The 27,711-nt window shown below is 46.7% G+C and overlaps 1 protein-coding gene across 1 annotated transcript; it reads left to right on the top strand.

Moving 5' to 3' along the window:
• Positions 1-20,017: 20,017 nt before the first annotated feature.
• On the top strand, positions 20,018-27,216 carry TUBA3E (tubulin alpha 3e). Its single transcript, XM_050779069.1, has 5 exons — positions 20,018-20,120; positions 22,408-22,630; positions 23,552-23,700; positions 24,320-25,000; positions 26,834-27,216. Exons 1-5 carry the CDS (start codon positions 20,118-20,120, stop codon positions 27,128-27,130), a joined length of 1,353 nt encoding a protein of 450 aa, XP_050635026.1. The 5' UTR covers positions 20,018-20,117; the 3' UTR covers positions 27,131-27,216.
• Positions 27,217-27,711: the final 495 nt, after the last annotated feature.

Genomic DNA, 27,711 nt, shown 5'->3' with positions numbered 1-27,711 from the left:
TTAAGTCTATATAGTATTTTTAAGGTACACACCTTAAAACATGTCATTCACATTATAGAAAAGTGTAAAATGAGAGAAATAGTTCCCATAATGTATGAACTTCCGGGCTAATAATTATTTAGATATAATCCAATATCCATTTTCTATCCATGTACCCCTATGTAAATACATACTTTACTGAGGAAAATTAGAAGGAAAGTGGGACGATGGTTCGTGTTCTTGAATAGGAAGAATTTTCTCAAGATGCGGTCTCTTTCTGTATTTATCAATTTTGCCTAAACTAAATAAAAATACCAAAGTTTTAACATTTAAAAATTACACATGCTGTCTTTTACTGTTATGACATTAAAATTTTTTTGTAATGCAATGAAAAATGACTTGCCCTCCTACATATCAAGATGTGCTATTAATTTCTATAAATCATTTACGAACAGCTGAAAGACGTAAATGAATGGAATGGAGTAGAAAATCCAGAAACACCCATATATACGAAAGAATTTAGAACTCGATAATGGTGACATTTCGTATTAGTAGAAAAAGATGGATTATTCGTAAGTGGAATGTCTGCTGTTTGGAGAAAAGTAGCTGGATTTTTATGTCACAAAAATAGGCTCCTGGTGGAATACATATTAAAAATTTTAAACATACAAAATGAGAAAACTATCAGAAGAAAACACAAATGCCTATTTATACAGATACTTTTTTTTTTTTTTTTTTTTTTTTTTGAGACAGAGTCTCGCTCTGTCACCCAGGCTAGAGTGCAGTGGCACGATCTTGGCTCACTGTAATCTCCGCCTCCCGGGTTCAAACAATCCTCTTGCCTCAGCCTCCCAAGTAGCTGGGATTACAGGCATGCGTCACCATGCCCAGCTAATTTTTGTATTTTTAGTAGAAACGGGGTTTCACCATGTTGGTCAGGCTGATTTTGAACTCCTGACTTTAGGTCATGCACCCACCTCAGCCTCCCAAAGTGCTGGGATTACAGGCATGAGCCACTATGCCTGTCATACAGATATATTTTCATGACAAAGACCTTCCTAAAGACCTCACAAGCAAACATTTTGAAGGTTGGTTTAGCAAATAAAAATTAAAACACCCCGGCCGGGTGCGGTGGCTCAAGCCTGTAATCCCAGCACTTTGGGAGGCCGAGACGGGCGGATCACGAGGTCGGGAGATGGAGACCATCCTGGCTAACACGGTGAAACCCCGTCTCTACTAAAAAAAATACAAAAAAACAGCCGGGCGAGGTGGCGGGCGCCTGTAGTCCCAGCTACTCGGGAGGCGGAGGCAGGAGAATGGCGTGAACCCGGGAGGCGGAGCTTGCAGTGAGCTGAGATCCGGCCACTGCACTCCAGCCTGGGCGACAGAGCGAGACTCTGTCTCAAAAAAAAAAAAAAAAAAAAAATTAAAACACCCCATATATAAGGAAAAAAATCGACAAAACATAACATACTTGCAAAGTATTTATAACATCCATGTATATACACATATCAGATAAGCAATGTACTTTCACGTTCAGCAATGAGGCTCTGTCTCAACAAAAAACAAAACAGAAAAAACAAAAATAAGCATAAACACCATGAAAACCAAAAAGACTGAAGAACTATCTCAGATTAAGAGACTAAAGAAACAGGACAACTGAACACAGAACATCATGGATTGTGAATCCCCATCTTTGATTTTTTTTGCTACAAAGGATATTAGGGAGACAGCTGGCACAATCTGAGTAAGGTCTGTAGATCAGATATTAGTATTAGACAGACTTGAACTTCCTGATTTGTGAATCATACCATAATAATGTAAGATAATTATTTTTTAGGAAGCACACAGTGAAGTATTAAAAGTAAAGAGGCATCAGGTTCACAACTTACAAAATGTTCACAAAAAATCATTATATATATATATTTGTATTTATCTAGAAAGAGAAAAGGAGGAGAATGAATAAACCAAATGTGGTAAAGTGTTAACATCTGAGGAACTACATCCAATGATTCTTTGTACAATTCTTATGATTTTTCTCTGAATCTGAAATTCCTTTTAAACCACTGACACGCATGGGACCCTGGTCTCGCTGTACCTCACAGCCCAGGAAGCCACATATCATGTGCTTTGGCTCTCACGGGTCACTCAGAGGTAGGGCAAGAATGGAAAAAGCACTGATTTCAGGATAAAAGAAAACTCAGGTCCTATTCTCAGCACAGCCTCTAGATGTGTGAATTTCTGCATGACATTCGGTCTCCCTGGGTCTCTATTTCCATGTATTTCATAGAGTGGTTATGAGGATTCAGTGGAGTAATATACGCCAGGTGCTTAGGCAAGGGCCAAATGTAGCAATTAGTAGCTGATGCCAATTTGCTTCTTTCCTTTTCCTTTATCTTGGGGGATTTTAGTTTGGAAATTTTATAGCATCTTTGATGTTATAAAATGATGAATTTGAACCTCGGTGGATCTGTGAACACCTGGAAATTGCATGCAAAGTTGGGTATGTTTTCAAGAAATTTTATTTCTAGAGAAAATGTCTCTGTTCATTTCCTGGGGTTGCTTTAACGAACTACTACAAACTGAGTGGCTTAAACAACATAAATTTATTGCCACACAGTTCTCAAAGCTAGAAGTCTGAAGTCATGGTGTGAACAGGACTGGTTTCTTCTGAGGGCTGTGAGGGAGAACCTGTTTGATGCTTCTCTCCTAGCTTCCAGTAGCTCCAAGCAACCTTTGCTTATAGATGGTGATCTCCTTGTGTCTTCTCCATACATACTCATCTCTGCGTCCAAATTTCCTCCATATATAAGGGTATCAGTTATAGTGAATTAGGGCCCACTCAAATGACCTTATTTTAATGTAATCGTCTGCAAAGATTCTATTTCCAAGTAAGGTCACTTTCATAGGCACTGGGGTTAGAACTCCAACATCTGTTTTGGGGGGAGATAATTCAACCCGTAACAGAATCTAGCTTTCATTGGATTTGTAAAGGTGTCTGTGGCCCATCCAAAGACTATGAACTATTGACTGTAAAATCTTCTTAATAGCTCATCCTATACCAACCTAACCCACAAGCTTGTAGACTTGAGATGGGCCATGGTATGTCTTGAGTGCCAAATCATGGAGAAACACCAAAGCAATTCTGATGGGGTTGTTTAGGCATGTACTAATGGGAAGCCAGTACAGGAAGTCTGTTTCTATGTCAAACTTTATTCCAGTGGGAAACTTTATTCCATTGCTGTTTAGTTAAAATCCTGCTGTGCTAAGAATGTCTCAAGTCTCACTCTAATAAAGTTTACAATCCAGTGGATGAGATATGCTCACCAAAAACACATATGTGCGAATAATTATAAATTGTGAAGAGTACTAGGAGAGAATGAAGCATGATTCTATAAAATTAAAGAATTTGGCTTGGCCAGACGTGGTGGCTCATGCCTGTAATCCCAGCACTTTGGGAGGCCAAGGCGGGCGGGTCACCTGAGGTCAGGAGTTAGAAACCAGCCTGACCAACATGGTGAAACCCCCATCTGTACTAAAAATACTAAAATTAGCCAGTCATGGTGGTGGACCCCTGTAATCCCAGCTACTCAGGAGGCTGAGACAGGAGAATCGCTTGAACCCGGGGGGCGGAGGTTGCAGTGAGTTGAGATCATGTCACTGCACTCCAGCCTGGGCAACAAGAGCAAAACTCTTATCTTAGGAAAAAAAAAAAAAAAAAAAAAAAAAAAAAAAACAGGAGCAGACAGAGAAAAATGAGATTGAAGAAAACAGAGCCAGAGTAATGGGAATACAGCCAGAATAAAGTAGTATCTCTAAAGAATCAAGTCTAAGAATGTCAAGATGTTGGAGGCTTAGCAAGCTAGGAGTGTAGATTGACACACAGGTTGAGGACGAGGGAGGTGCCTTTCAATGGTGTCCCATTTCTCCTAAGATAAGTTCCTCAATTTCTCACAATGTCCAAATTGCCCTTCAGCCTCATCTCACCTCATTCCCATCAGCCTCCGGAGTAGCTGGGATTATAGGCGCCCGCCACCACGCCCAGCTCATCTCCGCCTGCTCCTGGAACACTGCTTTCCACTGAGTGATCTCACCCTGATCCCTTTCTCTGAGTGATCTTACCTGTGGCACGGTTTCAGCTATCACCCTTTTCTCATCTGCTTACAAAATAAATAATGCACAATTTTGGTCACATGAATATTTATATGGTCTGCTTAAGCCCTGTTTCGTAATTCTATAGGTAACTGCTTTTTAGAGGATGTTTCCACACTGATACCATTTTAGCTATTAAGACAAATTTGCCACAGGGGAGAGGGGAATGAGTCACCTCTGAAGAGGCACGAACGGTGACTGGTGGGGTGCCGTCAGCAAGGCCTTCCCTATTCACCCCTGGAAACAGTTGACCAATAGTCTGCCCTTGTGTGCTCTCCTGATATATGAAGCACATGCTTTGAATTTGCTGAGGTTTCCACTCATCTTCCCTGAGGCACCCTGACCCAGGGCTCCAGTTGCCCTCTGCTTACATCCATGTGGGCATAGAGCATCCCCCCAGCTGCGGCGGTGTGGAAGGAAACCAACAAATTAAGGCCCTTGAAGGTCACTGTGACAATGTCAGAAAATCAGACTGCAGTGAATGGCTTGGTGGGTCTGATTCTCAGCTAGGGATGCTTCTAAGGTGTCTACTGTGGAAGATAAAGAGGAGAACTAGAAAAAGAAAGGGAGAAAGGGAAGAAAAAGATGCCAGCAAGTATTTGCTAAACACTGCGTGATTTACTTTCACAGGTGTAGTTTATTTGATCCTCACAGACAGCCTGGCAAGGTAGATTTTTTTGTTTTGTTTTGTTTTGAGACAGTCTCGCTCTGTCGTCCATGCTGGAGTGCAATGGCGGGATCTCGCTCACTGCAACCTCTGCCTCCCGGATTCAGCCATTCTCCTGTCTCAGCCTCCCGAGTAGCTGGGACCACAGGTGCCTGCCACTGCACCCAGCCAATTTTTGTAATTTGGTAGAGACAGGGTTTCACCCAGTTGCCCAGGCTGGTCTCGAACTCCTGAGCTCAGGCAGTCCACCCACCTCGGCCTCCCATAGTGCTAGGATTACAGGAGTGAGCCACCATGCCCGGCCCAAGGTAAGTATTTTTTACATTTTAATGTAAATGGGCTCAGAACCATGAAACAGGTCTCCTGAACTAAACAAATAAAAACTAGTCATTTGTTGGACAAGTTGGGCATCAGTCATTTTTAGTTTCTTTTGAATTTGATGTTCTTCCAACTGTACCGCAAAGCCTTGGTCATCGATTTGGTGAATTAGCCCGAACCTTTGAGTCATTCTGGGTTCTGTCACTCCCATGAGGACTCAGCTGCCATTGAGTCCTCTGTGCTTTTTCTTTGCACCAGCTTGTCCTGAACCTGCACGTTTAAGTTGAACCAACACAGCCAGAAACCCAAACCAAGTGGCTGACAGCAAGTATGTATAAGCCTGGGACCCATCAGCTTAGCCAAGACAATCTCCTCTGTCCTAGCCTCTGAATTCCTCCCATTTTATTACAGTTCTTTTTTCTTTCTAGTCCAGGTTTCTCATCCTGATTTGGTTCCGCTCACACTCTTGGACATATGAACTGATTTTTTACTGGCTTTAACTCAACTAATGAAGGATTTGCCTCCTGGGCCACCCATTGGTCTTCCTGAACTTACTTCAGGTCCTTGAATGCTTTATGACCCTACCTTAAAGCAAAATCCTCATACTTGTGTACCTGGCTGGCACTCAGATGCTCCAACGCTGAAGTCCTCTAGGGCAGGGGAGAGTTCAGAGAGGACATGGAGAGGAGAATCCAGTTACAGAACGGCCTTTGGGCACTTCCAGCAATGGATCTCCTAAGCAGGTTGTTCTTATCCTCTAGCAGGAGTGTTATATTGAGGAATTTGAAGGAAAGTTTGTCTAGCAAGAACTATCTGCTCTAGTCATCATTAATGGACTATATTGGGCAAGCGGTCATTTGACCAAATTCTGGTATGTAAGGTGAATTCCTTTCTATTCAACTCAATAAGTCATTCTATCCTAGGGGACTCCAAAAGGTTTTGTACAAACCTATATTATCATACACTAATCAGTCCCCAACAGTGAGTTTCTGTGTTGGGTAATTCCAATAAATGTATCTGTACTTCTGGATTTTTTTTTCCGTAGTTCCCAGAATTTTGTCTCCATTACCCATGCATTGTGAATTCCTGGAGAGGTTAACGTTCTCGTCATCACCTCCAGCCGTGACTTCCAAACACTGCTGAATCATTCTCTGCTCCATGTTTGCTGTTACTCCTTATTATTCACACCTTGGCACTGACTGAACATAGATCCAACCCCTTTCCATTATTTTTACAAAGAAACAAATTACTCAGGGTCTTTGCCGCAGTTTTAGGCAGGTAGAAGGAGTTACAGGCAGCACAGAATGCACCATAACATTGGATATATCCATTTCTTAAGGTTCTCATGGAAATTGTCTGCACGTGGCTTGGGTATCTCTTTCAAAAAGTCTCTTCTTTCTTTTATATTTTCTCTGGTTCCCATATTTCTGTGTTTTTCTAATTGAGAGCAGTTGAGCTCTTTCTTTTATGTCCTGTTCTTTTCTAACCGATGCTCTCAGTGACTCAGCTGCTATTCTCAAGTGGTTTGTTAACATATTTTGCTAATTAAGTCAGTTGTTTCCATGAGAGCTGACTTCTAGTATGATTTTTTAATAGAACATAAACATAAAAGTATTTATTGTTACTAGGGTAGTCATTCACCCAAACAGATGTAAACACAGATCTTTCTTTTACCTAACTCTGAAGGTATTTTGCTTTTTTTTTTTTTTTTTTTTTTTTTGAGACAGAGTCTCGCTCTGTCACCCAGGCTGGAGTGCAGTGGCAAGATCTCGGCTCACTGCAACCTCTGCCTCCTGGGTTTGTGTGATTCTCCCGCCTTAGCCTCCTGAGTAGCTGGGATTACAGGTGCGTGCCACTACGCCCAGCTAATTTTTGTATTTTTAGTAGAGATGGGGTTTCACCATGTTGGTCAGGCTGGTCTTGAACTCCTGATATTGTGATCTGCCCGCCTCGGCCTCCCAAAGTGCTGAGATTACAGGCGTGAGCCACTGTGCCCGGCCCTGCCATTTTTTTATTTTTTAGAAATATACTCCAGTCTGGGCATTCACTGTATCCTCGGCAGAAGTATATTTACAGGTCACCCCACACCTCCCTCCAGGGCCCGTGAGAAGGAGCACCTGGCAAACGGACTCTGAGCTGAGCATCTCATATCTGAAGCTTTAGTGATAAATAGGAAAATTCCCCATTTGTCATCAGTGTCATCCTGTACACTAAGAATTAGGCAGAGATGTATATAAATTCATTAGCCTAATAAGTGAAACCAAGTTAACCAGTGATTGAAATAGTCTTTTTTCTCACCCTCCACACCGACGTTCAGGCCACTCTGTGCCTCTGGAAGCTCAGTGGGACACAGAGTTTAGTCAGAGGGCATCATGAACTTGGAGTTTGGAAATAGGAAAAGCAGTGGACATTTTATTTTGGTTATTGTAAGTAATAAAAATAGGCAGAGTTTAATAGGCCTGCCTGTTAGTTCAAAACACCCGTGTGATTTGTAGCTTTAAGCATTTAGATTTTTTCCCCTTGAGTGTTTTGAGAAATCTGACCTTTATGATTGATGAGGGGCTGCTGTGTCTTTCTGAATCATGATTCTTTCCAAGGCTTCCCTTCTCTGTTCTTGAAGCTTTTTATTATTGTTATTATTATTGTCATTATTATATATATTTTGAGACAGAGTTTCACTCTTGTTGCCCAGGCTGGAGTACAATGGCCCAATCTTGGCTCACTGCAACCTCCGCTTTCCGGGTCCAAAAGATTCTCCTGCTTCAGCCTCCCAAATAGCCGGGATTACAGGCACCCACCACCAGGCCCAGCTAATTTTTGTGTTTTTAATAGAGACTGGGTTTCACCATGTTGGCCAGGCTGGCCTCGAACTCCTGACCTCAGGTGATCCACCTGCCTTGGCCTCCCAAAGTGCTGGGATTACAGGTGTGAGCCACCATGCCCAGCCTCGAAGCTTCTTTAAGTGCTAGTAAATATAGATTAAATGAATGAATGGTAGGCAAACAAAAAAATTTGAGAAAGAAGACAGAAGGAAAAAGGAAGAAGAGACAGAGAGAGGAAAATGGAGGAGACAGGCAGAGGAGAGAGAGAAAGAGAGCGAGCGAGAAAGAGAACTGATTGTTGTAATAATTTTATTAAGAAACATTATCTAGAATCATTAGCATCACCCAACAGAAATGTGTTATTTAAGGGGAACACTCAACCCACCAGCAATGAAGAGCAGCTGGGACACTCAGATTGACACTCCATATCATAAACTAGGTCAATAAATTTTATTAAGATTATTTGATTAATAAGAGAAGTAGCTTTCCTGTTTAGATTTTGGGGAGATAGTGCAAAACAAATGCCAACGTTTACTGTCCATTCAAGCCCTGTGCTCCTATGTTTTAATTTTAGTGGGAAAAGGGAAAAATGATTCTTAGTGGTGACATTCCTCATTTCTATGATAACATTCTCTCAAAGTTCTCACAGTACGATCATATGGTTTTAAAGACCCATTGATTAAATACTTTCATCTGAAACTAGAACTAGAAAATATTTACGGAGAACTAAACCAACTGGTAATTTTATCCTCATCATTTTCATTTCCATCATCCTTTCCCTTCTTCAAAACCTTACCAAATGGCAAACGTACAAAAGAACCATGTCTAACCACAGGTTTTAATTCAAGGAAGATAGAAATTTCCTCTCCCAAATAAACCCCAAAATAATGAAGCCAGTAATTCAATAAAGGAAAGAAAAATAATGTGTTCTTGAAGGAAAGTTGCCTGCTAATGGGTCACCACGGTTTTCAGTCTAAGCTGCCCCCAAGCCTTGATAGTGACCAAGAGGACTGATGTCCCAGAGAGCTTCCAGAAGAGGAGTCGCCAGGCACATTCGCTTTCTTCCCTGCTCCATGGTCGTATCTGGTATGGTCACCAGTGAAAATCAGGCCTTCAGCTGGCTTTGAACGGTGTGAGCTTAGCCCTGTTTCAGCTGAGACAGGCACTGAGAGGCGTAACTGTGGCTCTCCATCTAGTCCACATCAATCAGTGAATTGGCTTTGTCTTAGGCACCTTTCAGAACAGATAAGAAGCAGTCTTTAGAATGTCAGCACAACTAAGGGGTGCAGGTGGTCAGACCTCCGGGGGGGCATATGACTAAGCTTTCATTTCTGAACAATTGTGGTAACAACAATTTCAGAAAGTGCTATTTCTGGAGCTTTTACTTCTGACTCGAATATTTTGCCAAGAATTCACCTGCATCTTCATAGCCAATGGTCCTCGTTTACAAGAATGATGATCACTATTATCACCATTATTCAGAAGAGGCAACTGAGGCTCTGTCAGGCAGGTTAATCACTGTACCCAGGTTGAACAGGGCACATCCATGGCAGAGCTATAGTGTAGAATCGACCTGTCTGCTGAAAGTGCCCGTGTTGTTAACTGCTATGCAAAATAATGTATTTATTAAAGCAAAGCCATTTTTAAATCAGGGAGGAATATATACATTTATGGTCCATAAAACTTAGAAGTGTTTACCTATTGTTTCTTGACTTTTGCTCTAGGGTAGAATCAAGGACACTGGCTCTGAGGACGGCCCTCCAGCTTGTTGTCAATCCTATCTGTAGCCACTCCTCCACCCTCTGCCACAACCGCCCTCAGCTCTTTATATTCCAGCATACTTTGTGCCTTTGTTTAAACTGCACCATCAGGCTGGGCACGGTGGCTCATGCCTGTAATCCCAGCACTTTGGGAGGCCGAGACGGGTGGATCACGAGTTCAGGAGATCGAGATCATCCTGGCTAATCCGGTGAAACCCTGTCTCTACTAAAAATACAAAAAATTAGCCGGGCGAGGTGGTGGGCGCCTGTAGTCCCAGCTACACGGGAGGCTGAGGCAGGAGAATGGCGTGAACCCAGGAGGCGGAGCTTGCAGTGAGCTGAGATCGGGCCACTGCACTCCAGCCTGGGCGACAGAGCGAGACTCCGTCTCAAAAAAATAAAAAATAAAAAACTGCACCATCTGCCTTAAATATCCTCCTCCTGTTTCACCAGCCCAAATCCTGCTCATTCCTTGCAGTCTGGCTCAGTTGTCACCTTCACTCAGAAACTGGGAACTAGAAGAAAGCTGAAGGATGGTTGTTTGAGTTGTGAACCTAGCATGTGTTTTGGTAAATTTGACACAGGTGTGAGTGAAGTTATACTGCATTAGAGAATCCTTTTGTTTGCTAAGTGAGGGCAGACAGTTCTGATTTGCCGTATCCACTGTGATTCTCCAAGAACAGAAGAGGATTTCTCTCTAGAATGGAGAAAGCGGGGCTGCAAAAGCTGCCATTCCAACTGCAAAATCTGTAATTTCATTATATGCTAGATGAAATGTAAGTGGGAGGGGAGCTGCCATGTTCCTACATATAAATGGGAAGAGTACTAAGAATGTTTAATAAATAAGTCTTTGATCCCTCTTGAAATTGTTGATATTCTGCTCCTCTTTTTGCAGTTTGGGTTTGTTAGAATTAATTGATCAATGGCATGTCAGGTTTCTATGCCTTCTATAAGGAAAAGGAATAAGCTGTACATGCATCTGTGGGTAATGTAGTGTTGGTTATCACATTAGGCAGCTTCAGTGCAGTCACAATCCCTCCAAATCCCAGTGACTTAACCAAAACCACATACTTGTGGCTTGGCTTTGCACATTAGCAGTAGCTCCTCATCTAGGCAGCTCTGCCTGATCAGTCTCATTGAAAGTTGAGAGGTGCTCGTTCTGGGGACTAGGCTAAAGGAGCAGCCCTTATTTGAGATACATGGTCAAATGAAAACAGTCACGAAGGCAGGGTCCCTCCCTACCTCTCCACATCCCTGTCTTGTCTGGAACTGCCTTGGGTAATGCTTAGCCAGGACCAGCACATTATACAAGGCAATGTCCACGTGCTGGGATCAGCAAGGAGGAGCTTTCTGTCTCAGGGTTAAGAGTAAAGACTAACCCAGCACCACCTCGAGGGCTTCAAGCTCACTTTCTGTTTGCTCGAAGTCTGCGATGTGCTCATGAAGTCTGCAGTCCTCTCAGGCTTCAGGAACAGCGTCCTTGAGCTGAGCTTCCAGCTACAAAATGAAGACGCACTTGTCATTAACAGAAAGTAAGCACAGTGCAGGGCTCAGCCGAAGCAGTTGGTTAGTAATAAAACAAGTTTAAATTCTAATTTAAGAAAGAATACTGATTTGTGAAAACAAGTACTTCTGATTTCTGTAGAACACTGATTCATGTTTTAAATGGACAATTTCAAACGCACACAGAAGAAGAGAGAGTAATGAACCTCCTCCTGTGCCTGGCACCCAGCTTTGACAGTGAGGAGAAGACCTTTTTTTTTTCTTTTTTCAGACAAGAGTCTTGCTCTGTCACCCAGGCTGGAGTGCAGTGGTGTGATCTCAGCTCACTGCAACCTCCACCTCCTGGGTTCAAGCGATTCTCATGCCTCAACCTCCAGTTTAGCTGGGATTACAGGCACATACCACCTCACCCGGCTAGTTTTTGTATATTTTTTAGTAGAGATGGGGTTTCACCATGTTGGCCAGGCTGATCTCAAACTCCTCACCTCAGGTGATCCGCCCACCTCAGCCTCCCAAAGTGCTGGGATTACAGGCAAGCCACCGTATTTGGCTGACAGCGAGCAACTTGAGCTGAGCTTGCTTCATCTCTGCCTACGCACAAACCATTTGAGAGCAAATCCCAGGCAACGTATCACCTTATCCGTATGTGGAATGGTAATCCTTAGTTAGGGGTTTCATTAATTTGAGTTGTAACTGGCTACAACTTCAAATATATTTGGGTTGCAAAATAAACTAAGAAGAAAACAAACAGATATCCTGTGGCTAAACAGCAAAGAGCCCTGAACTAGAGCATGTGCTTCCAGGCCTTCTCATTTGTGGGATTCATTAAGTAAATTTTAACAGAATTTTTTTTAGACAGATTCTCACTCTGTCGCCCAGGCTGGAGTATAGCGGCACAATCTCGGCTCACTGCAACCTCCACCTTCCAGGCTCAAGCGATCCTCCCACTCAGCCTCCCGAGTAGCTCATACTAGATGTGCACGCCACCACACTCGGCTACTTTTTTGTATTTCAGGTAGAGATGGGGTTTCACTACGTTGCCCAGACAGGTCTTGAACTCCTGAGCTCAAGTGATCTGCCCACCTTGGCCTCCCAAAGTGCTGGGATTAGAGATGTGAGCCACTGCCCCTGGCCTTTAATCAAATTTTAAAGTAAGCATTGCTTAAAACATGTCACTCACCAACAGCAGAACATTCAGAATACCCAGGGCAGCAGTTCTCGAAGTGTGGGCTGAGAACCCTGGGATCCTGAGACATTGTCAGAGAATGAATACCCTCTACTTACTGAAAAGGGAATTTTTAAAACTTAGCACCCAGGAACCTCTTTTAATAATTAATTAGTTATCTGTGGGAACCAGGAGTTCTTCATGTACTTCATCCAGAACAGTGTATCAAAACAGATGGAATGCAGAAACAGACATGAGAACCCAAGCGTGTTCTATTAAGCCAGATATTAAAGAAACACTAAAAAATGTAAAAATGTGGCTGGGTGCAGTGGCTCACACCTGTAATCCCAGCACTTTGGGAGGCTGAGGAGGGCAGCTCACCTGAGGTCGGGAGTTTGAGACCAGCCTGGCCAACATGGTGAAACCCTGTCTCTACTAAAAATACAAAAATTAGCCGGGCATGGTGGTGCATGTCTGTATTCCCAGCTACTCAAGAGGCTGAGGCACAAGAATCGCTTGAACCTGGGAGGTAAAGGCTGCAGTGAGCCGAGATTGCATGACTGCACTCCAGCCTAAGTGACAAAGCAAGACTCCATCTTAAAATAAATAAATAAATAATGTAAAAATGCCATTCTTCTCACTAGATTTTTAAAGAAATAGTTACTTTTCTTTACAAATGTTATGTTAACACGTAATGGGTTTTTATTGTATTGAAAGAATTCTCAGTTTTGATTTCTGCCATGGTGCATATTGAGAGCTGTAATCTACATAAGTAGACGCTCTTTGGGATTGCCAGTGATTTGTAAGAGTGTAAAGGAGTGCTTAGACCAAGACGCTTCAGTAGCACTGGTCCAAAGCAAGTGCTTGAAGTGTCCTAGACTATGATTTGCCTTACTACTGCCATTGGCCCTTTATGGACTGCAGGTTCTCTTATTCAATTAAGCCGGGCCATATCACAGCTTAGCATAAATCCCCTCTACTTACTTAAAAAGGAATTTTTAAAACTTAGGAATAGGAACCTCTTTTAATAATTTCACAAATAGATATTGAGGGATGAGCACAAAATACATGCTTGGCAGATCAACTTACTTGGGTTCACATACAACTTAAGATCCATTTTAAAGTAATTTACATAATGCAGCCTAAGTTCTCAAAGATGTTTTATTAAGGTCATACAAAAGTCCAATCAGTACCATCGCTGAAATATCTAAAGTTTCCTCCTTTTTTTTTTTTGAGACAGAGTTTTGCTCTTGTTGCCCAGGCTGGAGTGCAGTGGCGTAATCTTGGCTCATTGCAACATTGCAACCTCCGCCTCCCAGGTTCAAGCAATTCTCCTCCCTCAGCCTCCCAATAGCTAGGATTACAGGTGCCCACCACCATGCCTGGTTAATTTTTGCATTTTTAATAGAGACGGGGTTTCACCATATTGCCCAGGCTGGTCTCAAACTCCTGACCTCAGGCCATCCGCCGGCCTCGACCTCCCAAAGTGCTGGGACAGAAAGAGGAGCTTTCCAGCTTCTTGGATCTTCAGCTCTCCTGCCACATCACGTCAACTTGCTGCGTGGCTACTTCCATCTCCTCCTCCTTTCCCACACCTTCTGTTTCTGGGAGCAGAGCTCTGCAATGAGCTCACTGAGCTCCCGGAAGTCCTGCGGGGCCAGCCTCTGCTGCTGATGGGCATCTTTCAGTTCTTGGGCCTAGGATTTCAATCTCTCTGAAGCTTCAACCAATTGCTGAAAAAAAACGTATAGATGTTTTATGTTTGCTTAACAAAGGCCTGGAAGGCTGGACGTTTAGTCTTACACTATATTGAAGAGTTACAAGTGACAGCCAATGCTGGTTACAGATGAAAGTCACAGACGGGAAAAATCCCCTGCTTGGGAAAAGCCCTGTGCTCGCCTCACCCCAGCCAAGCAGGCAATGGGAAGACCACCTGGGCTCGGGTGCTGAGCACCAACCCCACACCAAGAAGGACCCTGCACTGCATGGAGTAGCTTCCAGCAGGACAGCTGGCTCTGTAACGTCAACCTCTGCCTGATGTCATCTACACAGCTGCAAAGGTGAATAAAACATCTGGGCATTCAATCTAGTTACTTAAACATTAGCAGAAGCAGAAGAAAACATGTAGGCAAAGTGCTGAAGATTTAAATCAGACCAGGCACTGTGGCTCATGCCGGTCATCCCACCACTTTGGGAGGCTGAGGTGGGAGGATCACGTGAGCCCAGGAGTTCAAGACCAGCGCCTGGGCAAAATAGTGAGGCCTCATCTCTTAAAAAACTAAAAAAGACAGAAAAGAAATTTAAGAAGAAAGACATTTAAATCAAAGTCTCCCTGGGTGGAGGGCCACAAGTAGGACTTACCATGAGTTCAGCTGCACTGACAACCCAACCTCACCACTTGCTGCCCTGATGACTCTGACCTCCCTGCAGCCGATCGGGCCAAGAATCTGGCTGTGTAGTCACTGTCACACCTGTCGGACTAAGACTGGAGGTGACAAGACCTGGAGCAAGCTGGCAGGGTGGCTCCCACTGTAGCAGGACGAGCCACAGACAAAACTCCTCAGACACCGGATTAAAGAAGGAAGAGGTTTTTTATTTGGCCGGGAGCGTCGGCAGACTTGCTTCTTAAGAGCCAAGCTCCCTGAGAAAGAAATACTTGGCCTTTTTAAAGGCTTACAACTCTAAGGGGTCCACGTGAAAGGGTCGTGATAAATCGAGCAAGCGTGGGAAACGTGACTGGGGGCTACATGCATCAGCTAACAGAACAGAAAGTTTTACAATGCTTTTCTCATACAGTGTCTGGAATTTACAGATAACACAAATAGTTTAGGCCAGGGGTTGATGTTATTATTATTACTTTGTTTAACTCCTAGGACTAGGTGGTGGTGCCAAGGTTGTCTGGCTATTTATCTTATTTTTGTTTCTTTCTCTTTACTCCTGTCTTGTGAACTAGGCAAGGTGGGGGGAGGAGGGCAGCAGGAGTAGTAGTGGTCTCCTTCCTTACCATATGGGGAGGAAAGGGCTCCCCAGGCCTCTCTTGGTCCGGCTCAGAGTCACTGTGACTGTGTCAAGCAACGAGACGCCGCACAGCCCGCACTGCACTCCCAGACAAGTCATGCAGGGGGATGATACCACGGATGATCTTAAAAAGCAATTTGGGCTTAAAATCTGGCACATTTTAGAGGACAGATCACAAACTACATGTCCAAGGACTTCAGTGTATAAATGAATGTATTTTAGAAAACAGAGCCCATGCAGTGAGCTGAGATTGCAGGACTGCAGCCTGGTGACAGAGAGAGACTCTGTCTCAAAAAAAAAAAAAAAAAAAAGAAAGAAAGAAAAAGAAAAGAAAAAAGAACCTAATTGTGTTATTATATACTTAATAGCATTTGAATATAAAGTTCACATATCTTACTAAAAACCAAATTTGTAAAGGAGTTATGGGGAAATCAGCCACATTTTAACAAATGTCCTCTTTTGCAGTTCCCTGTCGTTGCTAAGATGCCCCTTCTAAGAGCAGGGGGCGTGGTGTAGAGAGAAGGGCGAGGTCACTGGCGTCAGGCGCAGCGTGTCACTGCAGATAACACAGTACCCTCTGGACATCGTTCCTCATTCAGAATGGGCGGGGTGGGGGAGCTGCTGCTTACTCTGCGGGGCTGAACTGGAGACGGCAGATGATGACTGTGAAGTGGGTGCCTGCTGCAGGCAGCACTCTGAAAGGCACCCAGGGCAGGGAGCCAAGCCCCGCCAGCTGACATGGGCTGTGTAGCAACTGGGCACAGCAGGGGCCCTAGAACCAGGCTTGGCCCTGGTGTCCTGCAGGCAGCAGGGACAGTCCATGAGCGGGGATGCCAAGGAGGTCTTCAAACATCTGTATGAACTCAACCTTACAAAACTCTGCAAAGCCTCTGAAGCCTTTCTCACCCAGAACCAAGCTGCCTACCTTGTGCTGGTCCTCCTCCTCCTGCTGCACCGTGCGGCGCTGCTTCTCTGGCCCCCGTAGCCGCTGTGTGAGATCTTGTTGAGGCGCCGCCTTGTCCTTAAGTTGTCACTCAAGCCTGTTTGAATCTGAGCAAAAGAGGAAATAATTTGTGTTCCTTTCTGTGTAGCGACTGTATGTAAACGTTGTTAGCTGACTTACTGAAATGATTTAATAATTCACAAAACTCTTTTTTTTAGTGCTGTATACTAAATAAAATACACAAGGCAGCAATACTTAGGGGCCAGAAACACTGTTTACTACAAGTAGTTATGGAATCATAACTTACAGTACAATGGGCATGTCCAAGGCTCAATTTTTCTTTCGTCATTTACAGTAAATAGTTTGTTGCTAATTTTCTACACCATCTACTGGGAATTTGTGTTACTTTTATAATCAGAAAAATAAATATTGCAGTCATGTAGCATATAGTGATATTTCGGTCAACAACAGAGAGTATATATATAACAGTGGTCCCATAAAATTATAATACCGTATTTTTCCCGTAGCTTTTCTGTGTTTAGATACACAAATCCTTGCTGCACAGATCTGTAGCCAACGGGCAAATGCTATACCATGTGGCCTAGGTGTGCAGTAGGCTGCACCCCCTTCGTTGGTCTAAGTATACTCTAAGATGTTCACATCAGTGAAATCACTTGATGATGCATTGTCGAGAACGTATCCCAGCTACTGAAGGACACATGGCTGGACTGAAGAGCACCTTGTGATGCGGGCTGCAGCTGAGTTCTGCGCATGATGTGGTTGGAGCCCTGAGGAAAGGGAGGGCTATGGACTGAATCGTGTCCCCCGCTGCCAATATTAGATGCTGAAGCGCTAATCCCCAATGTGACTGTATTTGGGGACAAGGCCTGTAAGGAGATGGTGAAGGTTAAGTGAGGTCATAAGGGCGGGTCCTGATCCAATAGGATTCGTGTCCTTACAAGAGACCAGAGAGCTTGGGTGCTACCATCCTACGGGAGGACGTGGTGAGAAGGTGGCTGTGTGCAAACCAGGAAGAGGCCTCTGGGGCTTTTAGCCTCCAGAACTGTGAGAAAATGAAACCCTGTTGTTTAAGCCACTCAGTCAATGGTATTTTTTTTAGGGTGCCTGGGGCTGACTAAGGCAGAAGGATTCGCCCTCCCGGGGAGAAGAGGCGGGGGCCGGTGGACTCCTCTGACTTTCCTGGCTGTCCGCAGAATTCGGTCCCTGCCCCTCCGCCTTCTGCCAAAGCATCCTTCTAAGGGCAGACCTGATCGCACTGTCCGGAGGTCCCCAAAGGCCACAGAAAAGTCTCAACTCCTGGACCTCACGAGTCCCATCCCACTGGTGGAGCTCCCTGTCTCTGCTCTGCTCTTGTCTCAGGAGGGAAAGTTAAGGGTCTGCTTGGCCACCCTCTAGGGAGGCGCCACGATGGGATGCGGCATCCTAGTGATGAGCTGGGGGTAAGCCAGCACGTCTCTACTGGTGCTTTTCCCAGAACTGAATGCACACTCTTAAATGATCTTTAGGAATGGAAGAATCAAACCGCGAAGAATCACACGCCTGTAGTCCCAGCCTACAAGGAAGGCTGAGGCTTGGGGATCACTTCAATCCAGGAATTTGAGTCCAGCCTGGTCAACATAGTGAGAACCAGTGTCAGAAAAACAAATAAATAAAAAGGAAGTATCAGGTGATTGTTCCAAACTCCTCCAAAATGGGTATTCGGTCCCCACTCTGCTCTTCCTGGAACAGGGGTGTGACTTCCCCTTTCCTGTTGGCCATAAACCCACTCCTTCCCACTAAATTGATGAGAAAAGAAAAAGCATTCATAGCACTTTGAGTTATGTGAGGTGTGCAGAATTTATCAGGCCCAAAAAGACAGGATATGGACTTCAGTCACACCCCTCATACCCATGTCTCAGGTGACTGTTTAAAGGCATTTTGTTTCTGACTAGCTTAACCCATTATCTTCCTGTTCCTGGAATTTGTGACAATGTAGACAATATAGAGACAATAAACAGGTTTTTTTTGGTTTTTTTTTTTTTTTTGAGATGGAGTCTCACTCTGTTGCCCAGGCTGGATTGCAATGGTGTGATCTTGGCTCACTGCAAACTCCACCTCCTGGGTTCAAGTGATTATCCTACTTCAGCCTCTCAAATAGCTGGGACTATAGGCGCTCACCACCATGACTGGCTCATTTTTGTATTTTTGGTAGAGACAGGGTTTCATCATGTTGGCCAGGCTGGTCTTGAACTCCTGACTTCAAGTGATCCTCCTGCCTCGGCCTCCCAAAGTGCTGGGATTACAGGTGTGAGCCACCACGCCCGGCCCAATAAATAGCTTATGTTATTTTAATATAAATTCCTCAGGCCAGGCCAGCCAAGGTGGGAGGATCCCTTCAGGTCAGGAGTTCAAGACCAGCCTAGGCAACACAGCAAGACTTCCTCTCTAATTTCAAAATTCTTGGTAAGTTAGGAACTGTCTCTTCTTTTCCTTTAAAAACCCACTTGTAACTGCGGCTAATTAGAGGTGTATATTAAGACAACTTGCATCTCCAGGGTTGCACTTCTCAAACTTGGCACAAATAAACTCTTTTTTTCAAGATGGCATTTTGCTCCGTCACCCAGGCTTGAGTGCAGTGGTGTGATCTTAGCTCACTGCAACCTCTGCCTCCCAGGTTCAAGGAATTCTCCTGCCTCAGCCTCCTGAGTAGCTGGGATTACAGGCGCGTGCCACCATGCCTTGCTAATTTTATTTTTTGTAGAAACGGACAAGGTGGGTCTCACCACGTTGCCCAGGCTGGTCTCGAACTCCTGACCTGAAGCAATCCTCCTGTCGTGGCCTCCCAAAGCACTGGAATTACAGGCATGAGCCGCTGTGCCTGGCCCAACCTCTCCACTTAGGCTAATTTTGCCTCCTTTCTTCCTTTTTTTTTTTTTTTTGACGGACTCTGGCTGTGTTGCCCGGGCTGGAGTGTGCAGTGGCCTAATCTCGGCTCACTGCAACATCTGCTTCCCAGGTTCAAGCAGTTCTCCTACCTCAGCCTCCCATGTAGCTGGGATTACAGGTGCCGACCACCAGCCCGGGTAATTTTGGTATTTTTAGTAGAGACGGGTTTTCACCATGTTGGCCAGGCTGGTCTCGGGGAACTGCTGACCTCGGGTGCTCCACCTGCCTCGGCCTCCCGAAGTGCTGGGATTGCAGGGTTGAGCCATCGCGCCCAGCCCGTTTTCTCCTTTTGGGTCACAAAAGGGATTGAATCCTGCCACTTCCCGGGTGCTGGGTGGGAACCGGAAGAGCAGGGTGATTGCAGCGCTGCTGTGACTTGGGTAGATGGCGGGAAGGCCTCTCAGAAGCGGCCTTGTTTGCAAAGATCTGAAAAAGGCTTGGAGAGGAGCAGGCTCGGGGCATTCAGGGAGGGGGCGGCGGCACACTGGGAGCAAGGCAATGTTCCGTGACCCACAAAAGCCGTGCAGTAGCTGTTCCAATCCCGGTCAGAAGACACCCCGGAGATGCCTCAGCACCCGCCAAGCCTTTCATGACCCCGCTGCCTTCCCGCCAATCCTGCACCCAATCAGAGAGCGTCCCCACTTCACGTGTTGAGCAATGGCCAATCAGAACTGGGACCCGGCCTTCGGCCCGCCTCCCAGGAAGTCCAGGCCAATGGCAGCCTGGCAGCGGCGGGCCAATCCCGTGCAGCGCGCGCGGGCAGACGGTTGCAGTTGGCCCTCAGCAGCTGCGGCAGCCGGTTGAGGTCTGGAAGCAGCGTCGGGCTGAAGCGGCGGAGTTCGCCATGGTAAGACCCGGGTCCTTCCCGCCCCGCAGACGCCCAGGCAGAAGAAGCTGGCCTCGGGCGGACGGAGGGACCTTGTTGCGGGCCTGGGCGCTGAGCTGAGAGGAAGCCGGAGAAGGACGCGGGGTCTAGTGCGGGACGGGAGGACACGGAATCGTCTCCCGGATCTGCAGGTCCCAGGGCAGGGACGGCGGCTTTTGTTTTAAATGAAGCTGCCGGTCTTCAGTCGGTGGACGGGGACCATGGACGGTGTCCCGTCCCCAGAGAGCAAATAGTGGCGTCGCCTGCTGAAGACGGAGGGCGCTGCGCCCGCTTTCCAGTCTCCACGTGGGAGTGCACGAGTCTGTGCTGCCGGCAACGACCGAGGAGCCCCAGGCGTCTTCGCTGACGGGGCTGGGGCGTGGACGTGGGTCCGATTAGGAATTAAGGCTCAGACGCAGCTGAAACGTTGCCTCGTTCGCCCAGAGGCAACGCGTTAGGCCAGGCGCGGTGGCTCACGCCTGGAATCCCAGCCCTTGGGGAGGTGGAGGCGGGTGGATCACCTGACGTCTGGAGTTCGAGACCAGCCTGACCCAACATGGCGAAACCCGGGCTCTACCAAAAAATACAAACATTCCCTGGGCGTGGTGATGCGGGGCTGTGGTTCCAGCCACTCGGGAGGCTGAGGTGGGAGGATCAGCCGAGCCTGGAAGTTTGAGACTGCAGTGAGTCCTGCTGGTGCTATTGCACTCCAGCCTGGGCCACAGAGACCCTGCCTCAAAAAAACAAAAAAAGCAACCCATTAACATAATAGATTCCCAAGTCCCAAGTCTGAATACCTGTGGTTTGTCAGTTATCCTTTTTTTTCTTTTCTTTTCTTTTTTTTTTTTTGACAGCACTCAACAGATGCTCTGTTGCCCAGGCTGGAGCACAGTTGCGGGATCACGGCTCCCTGCAGCCTTGAACCCCTGGGTTCCAGCAGTTCTCCTGCCTCAGCCTCCCGAGTAACTGGTACTACGGGTGTGTGCCACCACACCTGGCTAATTTGTAAATTTTTCTTTTTTTTTTTTTTTTTTTTTTGAGATGGAGTCTGGCTCTGTCGCCCAGGCTGGAGTGCAGTGGCGCGATCTCAGCTCACTGCAAGCTCCGCCTCCTGGGTTCACTCCATTCTCCTGCCTCAGCCTCCCGAGTAGCTGGGACTACAGGCGCCCGCCACCTCGCCCGGCTAGTTTTTTTGTATTTTTTAGTAGAGACGGGGTTTCACCGTGTTCGCCATGATGGTCTCGATCTCCTGACCTCGTGATCCGCCCGTCTTGGCCTCCCAAAGTGCTGGGATTACAGGCTTGAGCCACCGCGCCCGGCCAATTTGTAAATTTTTCACAGGGACAGGGTCTCACTGTGTTATCCAGGCTGGTCTCAAGCTGGTCCCAAGCGATCCTCTCGCCTCAGCCTTCTAAAGTGCTGGGATTACAGGAATGAGCCACCACATCCAGCTTGGCAGGGTTTAAAGAAACCACCAAAGGACAGTGCAGTGTCCCAGCACTGATGATGTCTGGGAGCCATTACACCTGTAGGCTTCAAGGGGTGGAGAGAGGGAGTGGTTACAAGAAATTGAGAGGGCAACCTGCCAAAAGTGTGGCCTTAAGAGGGATTCAGGTCACCCACAGCAGTTGAGCAGGAAGGGGCCAAGGAGGGAGTACCCTGGTGTTGCTCTCCTCCAGCCCCCGGTATCCCACTGCTGCCTGCCATTGACTAAACCAGCAAGAATCCAGAGGGCAAGGAAGGCCTCTGATGCTGTTCTCAAGGGTCAGCCTCCGAGAGCACAGAGCAGATGGTGAATGATGGAGGGTAGATCTGGGGGGCAGAGAGAGGACACACACTGAGCACCTGCGCTTGGACCATGGGGACCTGAGACCTACTCTGTATTTCCTTACCCAACCCAACTACCTTATCCTTTGATCAGGACATAATCAAAAACTGCTATATATTCTTCAGAGAATTACTGTGACTGGCTATAATGTGGGGTAATTATTGACATTACATGGCTTCCAAGTTTTAAAATAACCTAATTTTTGTGTAGTGGAAAACAGGTTCTAGGGCTACCTGTAGAACTTAGTAGCTGGTATGGTTTACAGCAAGTTAGTTTTCACAGGGCTGAAGGGATCAGTCCCCTAACCCTCCTAGGAAATACCAACTGTGAAAGCACCAGATACTGAAGCACTATATAAATATTAAATTAAAATATTTGCATGCCATATAGCTTCAAGTTGCCTTGAAATGAATGGGTTCACATTTATGTTCCGGTTCACAGCGCGAGTGTATCTCTATCCACGTGGGGCAGGCAGGTGTCCAGATCGGCAATGCCTGCTGGGAACTGTACTGCCTTGAACATGGAATTCAGCCCGATGGTCAGATGCCAAGTGATAAAACCATTGGTGGCGGGGATGACTCCTTCAACACGTTCTTCAGTGAGACTGGGGCTGGCAAGCATGTGCCCAGAGCAGTGTTTGTGGACCTGGAGCCCACTGTGGTCGGTAGGTGCCTGGGCACTGGATGGCAGCTTTCCTGAGAGGGTGGGAGAGCAGTGTTAAAGTCCCGCGTGGGTTCCTTTGAATCCTCCTGCCGAAAGGATGGGATGGACAGGCATATGCCCGTGGCGTTGTTAGGAGAGAAACTGAAAGGTTCGTGATGAAAGTGTCTGTGAGACTTGGCTCCTAATCTAGGAAAACCTGACCTACAGGGAAAAGCTGCTTTGCCAGCAGTAAGATGGGCTGTGGAGGGATTCCCTTGTGGCTGCCTCAGCCCTGCTCAGATGGCCCTGCCTGCAGGGTGCAGTAGCCTTGGTTCCCTCCTGAATGCTCTGCACTCTTTTATGCTGGTGCACGAGAGTCTTGACCTGCATCTTAGGCATAGAAGGTAAGTACAGAACAGTCATTTGCTTCCTTCAGAATAGCAGCCTGAGGTAGTTTCCAAAGACAGCTGCCAAGAGGCAGCACCTTTCAGTGGCCCCCTAGGAAATGACAGCATCACCTGAAAGCCTGTGAGACCCAGGTCATCCAGGGTGCCCTGATGGGACTGCCCTGCATAAGTCACACTGATATGGTGACTTCCCAGGTTGTATGAGTTTTTAACTTATAGCCTTTGATGTAGCTACATGTAGGAAAGAATTATGTACCTGCGTAGGAGTGTAAGAGCTTATTTCCTTTCACTAGGAACTGGTCGTGCTGACATGTATACCACAAGCTGAGTGTAACTTCGTAAAGTCATAAATTGCATATGCAGTTTGGTTATCACACAGAGACATTGTCTACCAGATGCTGCCACTGTTGACCTATGACTTGTAGGTCATGTACTTTGACCAGCATGTACTCTGTAGAAGTGAACAGTTCTGGAATGTGTCCATCTTGGTGAGTACAGGCCTTAAAGATTCACAGCACACACTGTCTCTTTTGTAGATGAAGTGCGCACAGGGACCTACAGGCAGCTCTTCCACCCAGAGCAGCTGATTACTGGGAAAGAAGATGCAGCCAATAATTATGCTAGAGGCCATTACACCATCGGCAAGGAGATTGTTGACCTAGTCCTGGACCGGATCCGCAAACTGGTAAGAAGAGAAGGTTTCATGTGGCCATTGGCTTGCATGGGAGGGTAGTTCTTGGAAGGTGAAAGGGAGGTCATTTTATCAAAATTTAGATCAGCATGTTGGCCGGGCACGGTGACTCACACGTGTAATCCCAGCACTTTGGGAGGCTGAAGTGGGTGTATCACCTGAGGTCGGGAGTTTGAGACCAGCCTGGCCTACATGGTGAAACTCTATGTCTACTAAAAATACAAAAATTAGCTGGGTGTGGTGGTGCACATCCGTACTCCCAGCTACTTGAGAGGCTGAGGCAGGAGAATTGCTTGAACCTGGGAGGCAGAGGTTGCAGTGAGCTGAGATTGCACCACTGCACTCCAGCCTGAGCAACAGAGCAAGATTCCATCACAAACAAGCAAACAAACAAAAACCTAGACCAGCATCTTGAGTCCTACTGAGTCTGCAATGGTGATTTGTCTGTAGATCTTTGTCTGCTTTTCTTTGCTTCAAAGTGTACTACGTGTTTATTATGGATGATTTGAATCCATATCAAGTCTTCAGAGGCAAAGAGAAGTGGCCTTGGCTTGTTGGAGGTTGGTGGTGTGGCTTCCACGGCCATTGACTCATGTTGTCTGGTTTCTCTCAGGCGGATCTGTGCACGGGACTGCAGGGCTTCCTCATCTTCCACAGCTTCGGGGGCGGCACTGGCTCTGGGTTTGCATCTCTGCTCATGGAGCGGCTGTCAGTGGATTACGGCAAGAAGTCCAAGCTAGAGTTTGCCATTTACCCAGCCCCCCAGGTCTCCACGGCCGTGGTGGAGCCCTACAACTCCATCCTGACCACCCACACGACCCTGGAACATTCTGACTGCGCCTTCATGGTTGACAATGAAGCCATCTATGACATATGTCGGCGCAACCTGGACATCGAGCGTCCCACGTACACCAACCTCAATCGCCTGATTGGGCAGATTGTGTCCTCCATCACAGCCTCCCTGCGATTCGATGGGGCCCTGAATGTGGACTTGACGGAATTCCAGACCAACCTAGTGCCGTACCCCCGCATCCACTTCCCCCTGGCCACCTACGCCCCGGTCATCTCAGCCGAGAAGGCCTACCATGAGCAGCTGTCCGTGGCCGAGATCACCAATGCCTGCTTCGAGCCAGCCAATCAGATGGTCAAGTGTGACCCTCGCCATGGCAAGTACATGGCCTGCTGCATGTTGTACAGGGGGGACGTGGTCCCCAAAGACGTCAACGCGGCCATCGCCACCATCAAGACCAAGCGCACTATCCAGTTTGTGGATTGGTGCCCGACTGGATTTAAGGTATGACTGGGTGATGTGTAGGCCTTTCAGCAAGCAGCAGACGCACAAAATAACACTGTCCCTGAAGGCCCGCATCCTTTGGGGAGACTCTCCCTGTTCCATGGGCTAGGCATGTGGGCATAAAGTAGTGAACCAGAGTTGATAATTGATCCACTGAATTTTATTTTATTTTATTTTATTTTTTTGGAGACTGTCTTGCTCTGTTGACCAGGCTGGAGTGCAGTGGTATGATCTCAGCTCACTGCAACCTCTGCCTCCTGGTTTCAAGCAATTCTCCGGCCTCACCCTCCCAAGTAGCTGGGATTACAGGTACCCACCACCACACCCGGCTAATTTTTGTATTTTTAGTAGAGACGGGGTTTCACCATGTCGGCCAGGTTGTTCTTGAACTCCTGACCTCAGGCGATCTGCCCACCTCAGCCTCCCAAAGTGCTGGGATTAAAGTTGTGAGCCACTGCGCCCAGCCCAGTGATGTCTTTTGAACTCTCTTTCTGAGTCATCACACTGTATATCTGTGGTGAGATTTGTTTTTTTATTTATTTTTTGAGATAGGGTCTTGCTTTGTACCCCAGGCTGGAGTACAGTAGTGTGATCCTGGCTCACTACAACCTCTGCCCTCAGGCTCAAGTGATTCTCTCACCTCAGCCTCCTGAGTAGCTGGGACCACAGACATGTACCACCATGCCCGGGAAATTTTTTTTTTTTTTTTTTTTTTTTTTTTTTTTTTTTTTTTTTTTTTTTTTTTTTTTAGGCAGTCTTGCTTTGTCACCCAGGTTGGAATGCAGTGGCACGATCTTGGCTCACTGCATCCTCCACCTCCCAGGTTCAAGAACTTCTCTGCCTCCACCTCCCAAGTAGCTGGGATTACAGGCACCTGCTAATTTTTGTATTTTTGGTAGAGATGGGATTTTGCCATGTTGGCCAGGCTGGTTTCGAACTCCTGGCCTCAGGTGATCCACCTGCCTTAGCCTCCCAAGTGCTGGATTACAGGCATGAGCCACTGCACCCAGCTAATATTTGTATTTTTAGTAGAGATGGGGTTTCGCCATGTTGGCCAGGCTGGTCTCAAACCCCTGGCCTCACGTGATCTGCCCGCCTCAGTCTCCCAAAGTGCTGGGGTCACAGGCTTGAGCCACCACACCTGGCCTGATGTTGTCATTTATAGAACAAGTGTGCTGATCCCTGCTCTAGTTGACCCTGTGCACTGCTGCCAGGACCTCAGGTCATGTTAATCCTGAGTTCTGAAACTTGGAATGCTTCCCCTTTGGTTACCACCTTGGAATGCCACCCCCTACTTAGGCAGGCACATGGACCACTTCGACCACTTCCTGATGCTGCGGTAGCAGCATTCATATGACTCTTGACCCATGATCAGCCACCTTTGCATATCCACAGTGGCTTGTTTTGTGGGTCAGAAGTGGGTATGATGTTCCTTGTGATAGCATGGGGAAGAGTTGTGTACTCTGAATCTATCCGGGTGGAAGAAGTTTAGCTACAGAATTTAATTGTAATCTACAAAGAAGACAAGCAGCATACATTTTCAGAGGGAAGACTGTCTTCACCTGGGCACCTATCACATGTCACAGGTACTAGGACACAGCCCTTCAGGTAGCCTAGGATCCCACCAGGGTGGCTACCTCCAAGGTTCCTGTCTCTGTTCTCCATCTGGGACTATCACCCTGCCTGGTGCAGAGAAGGGCTTAGTGATGTTTGTGAGGTGAACTGAGTATCCTCCTTGTCACCCACAGGGTGTCTTCTGTTTGAGGAAAAGTAGCTACCATTTCTAGGTTTGATATAAGCTTCACAGACTGCTTTCTTTCCCTTCTCCGGCAGGTGGGCATTAACTACCAGCCCCCCACAGTGGTCCCCGGGGGAGACCTGGCCAAGGTGCAGCGGGCCGTGTGCATGCTGAGCAACACCACGGCCATCGCGGAGGCCTGGGCCCGCCTGGACCATAAGTTCGATCTCATGTATGCCAAGCGGGCCTTTGTGCACTGGTATGTGGGCGAAGGCATGGAAGAGGGAGAGTTCTCTGAGGCCCGAGAGGACCTAGCAGCTTTGGAGAAGGATTATGAAGAGGTGGGCGTGGATTCCGTGGAAGCTGAGGCTGAAGAAGGCGAAGAATACTGAGGGGAGGGTGTGGTGAGTTCTCCTCTGCCACCCCCAGGATGGCTGCTTTCAAGTTGTTTGCAATTAAAGGTTCTGTACAAAACCAAGACCTCTGTGTGTCATGCAGCTTAGTTCTGCCTTACAGGAGCTGGTGGGACCCCAGAGACTGCATGGACAGCAGAGGGGCGCCAGCCTGCCCTGCTGGCGTGGGGTTGGGTGCAGCAGGACTGTACATACTTAAGCAGCTGCCACGGAAGTAAACTGACCAGGGGAAAACAGTGTTTCTTCAAAGCCAAGCGTTCAAAGTATAGATTTCCTAAATTCTAGGAAAGCAGAGTCAGGGTTTTCAATTGAATTTGCGAGTTTTCGGGCTTCTTTATTGATGGGTCATGCTGGCTAAAAGGAAGACACTAGAAGTGAAGTGTTGGAGGTCTGTGAATGGGGCTCGTCCGTGAAGTCTCTAAAGCTGTGGGTCAAATGTGTAAGGTCAGGATATTTTAGAGGGGGAAAGGGTATTAACCAAGTTCTGCACAGCATTCATGACCCACAGAAGGTCACAACACATCCATGCTGACCCCAGTGCTCCTCCTTAACCTGGAGGG

The sequence above is a fragment of the Macaca thibetana genome, chromosome 2, assembly GCF_024542745.1.
Source record: "Macaca thibetana thibetana isolate TM-01 chromosome 2, ASM2454274v1, whole genome shotgun sequence".
NCBI classification, from domain to species: Eukaryota; Metazoa; Chordata; class Mammalia; order Primates; family Cercopithecidae; genus Macaca; species Macaca thibetana.
Note: the sequence above shows the minus strand (reverse complement) of the source record. Positions and strands in the feature narration are given on the sequence as shown.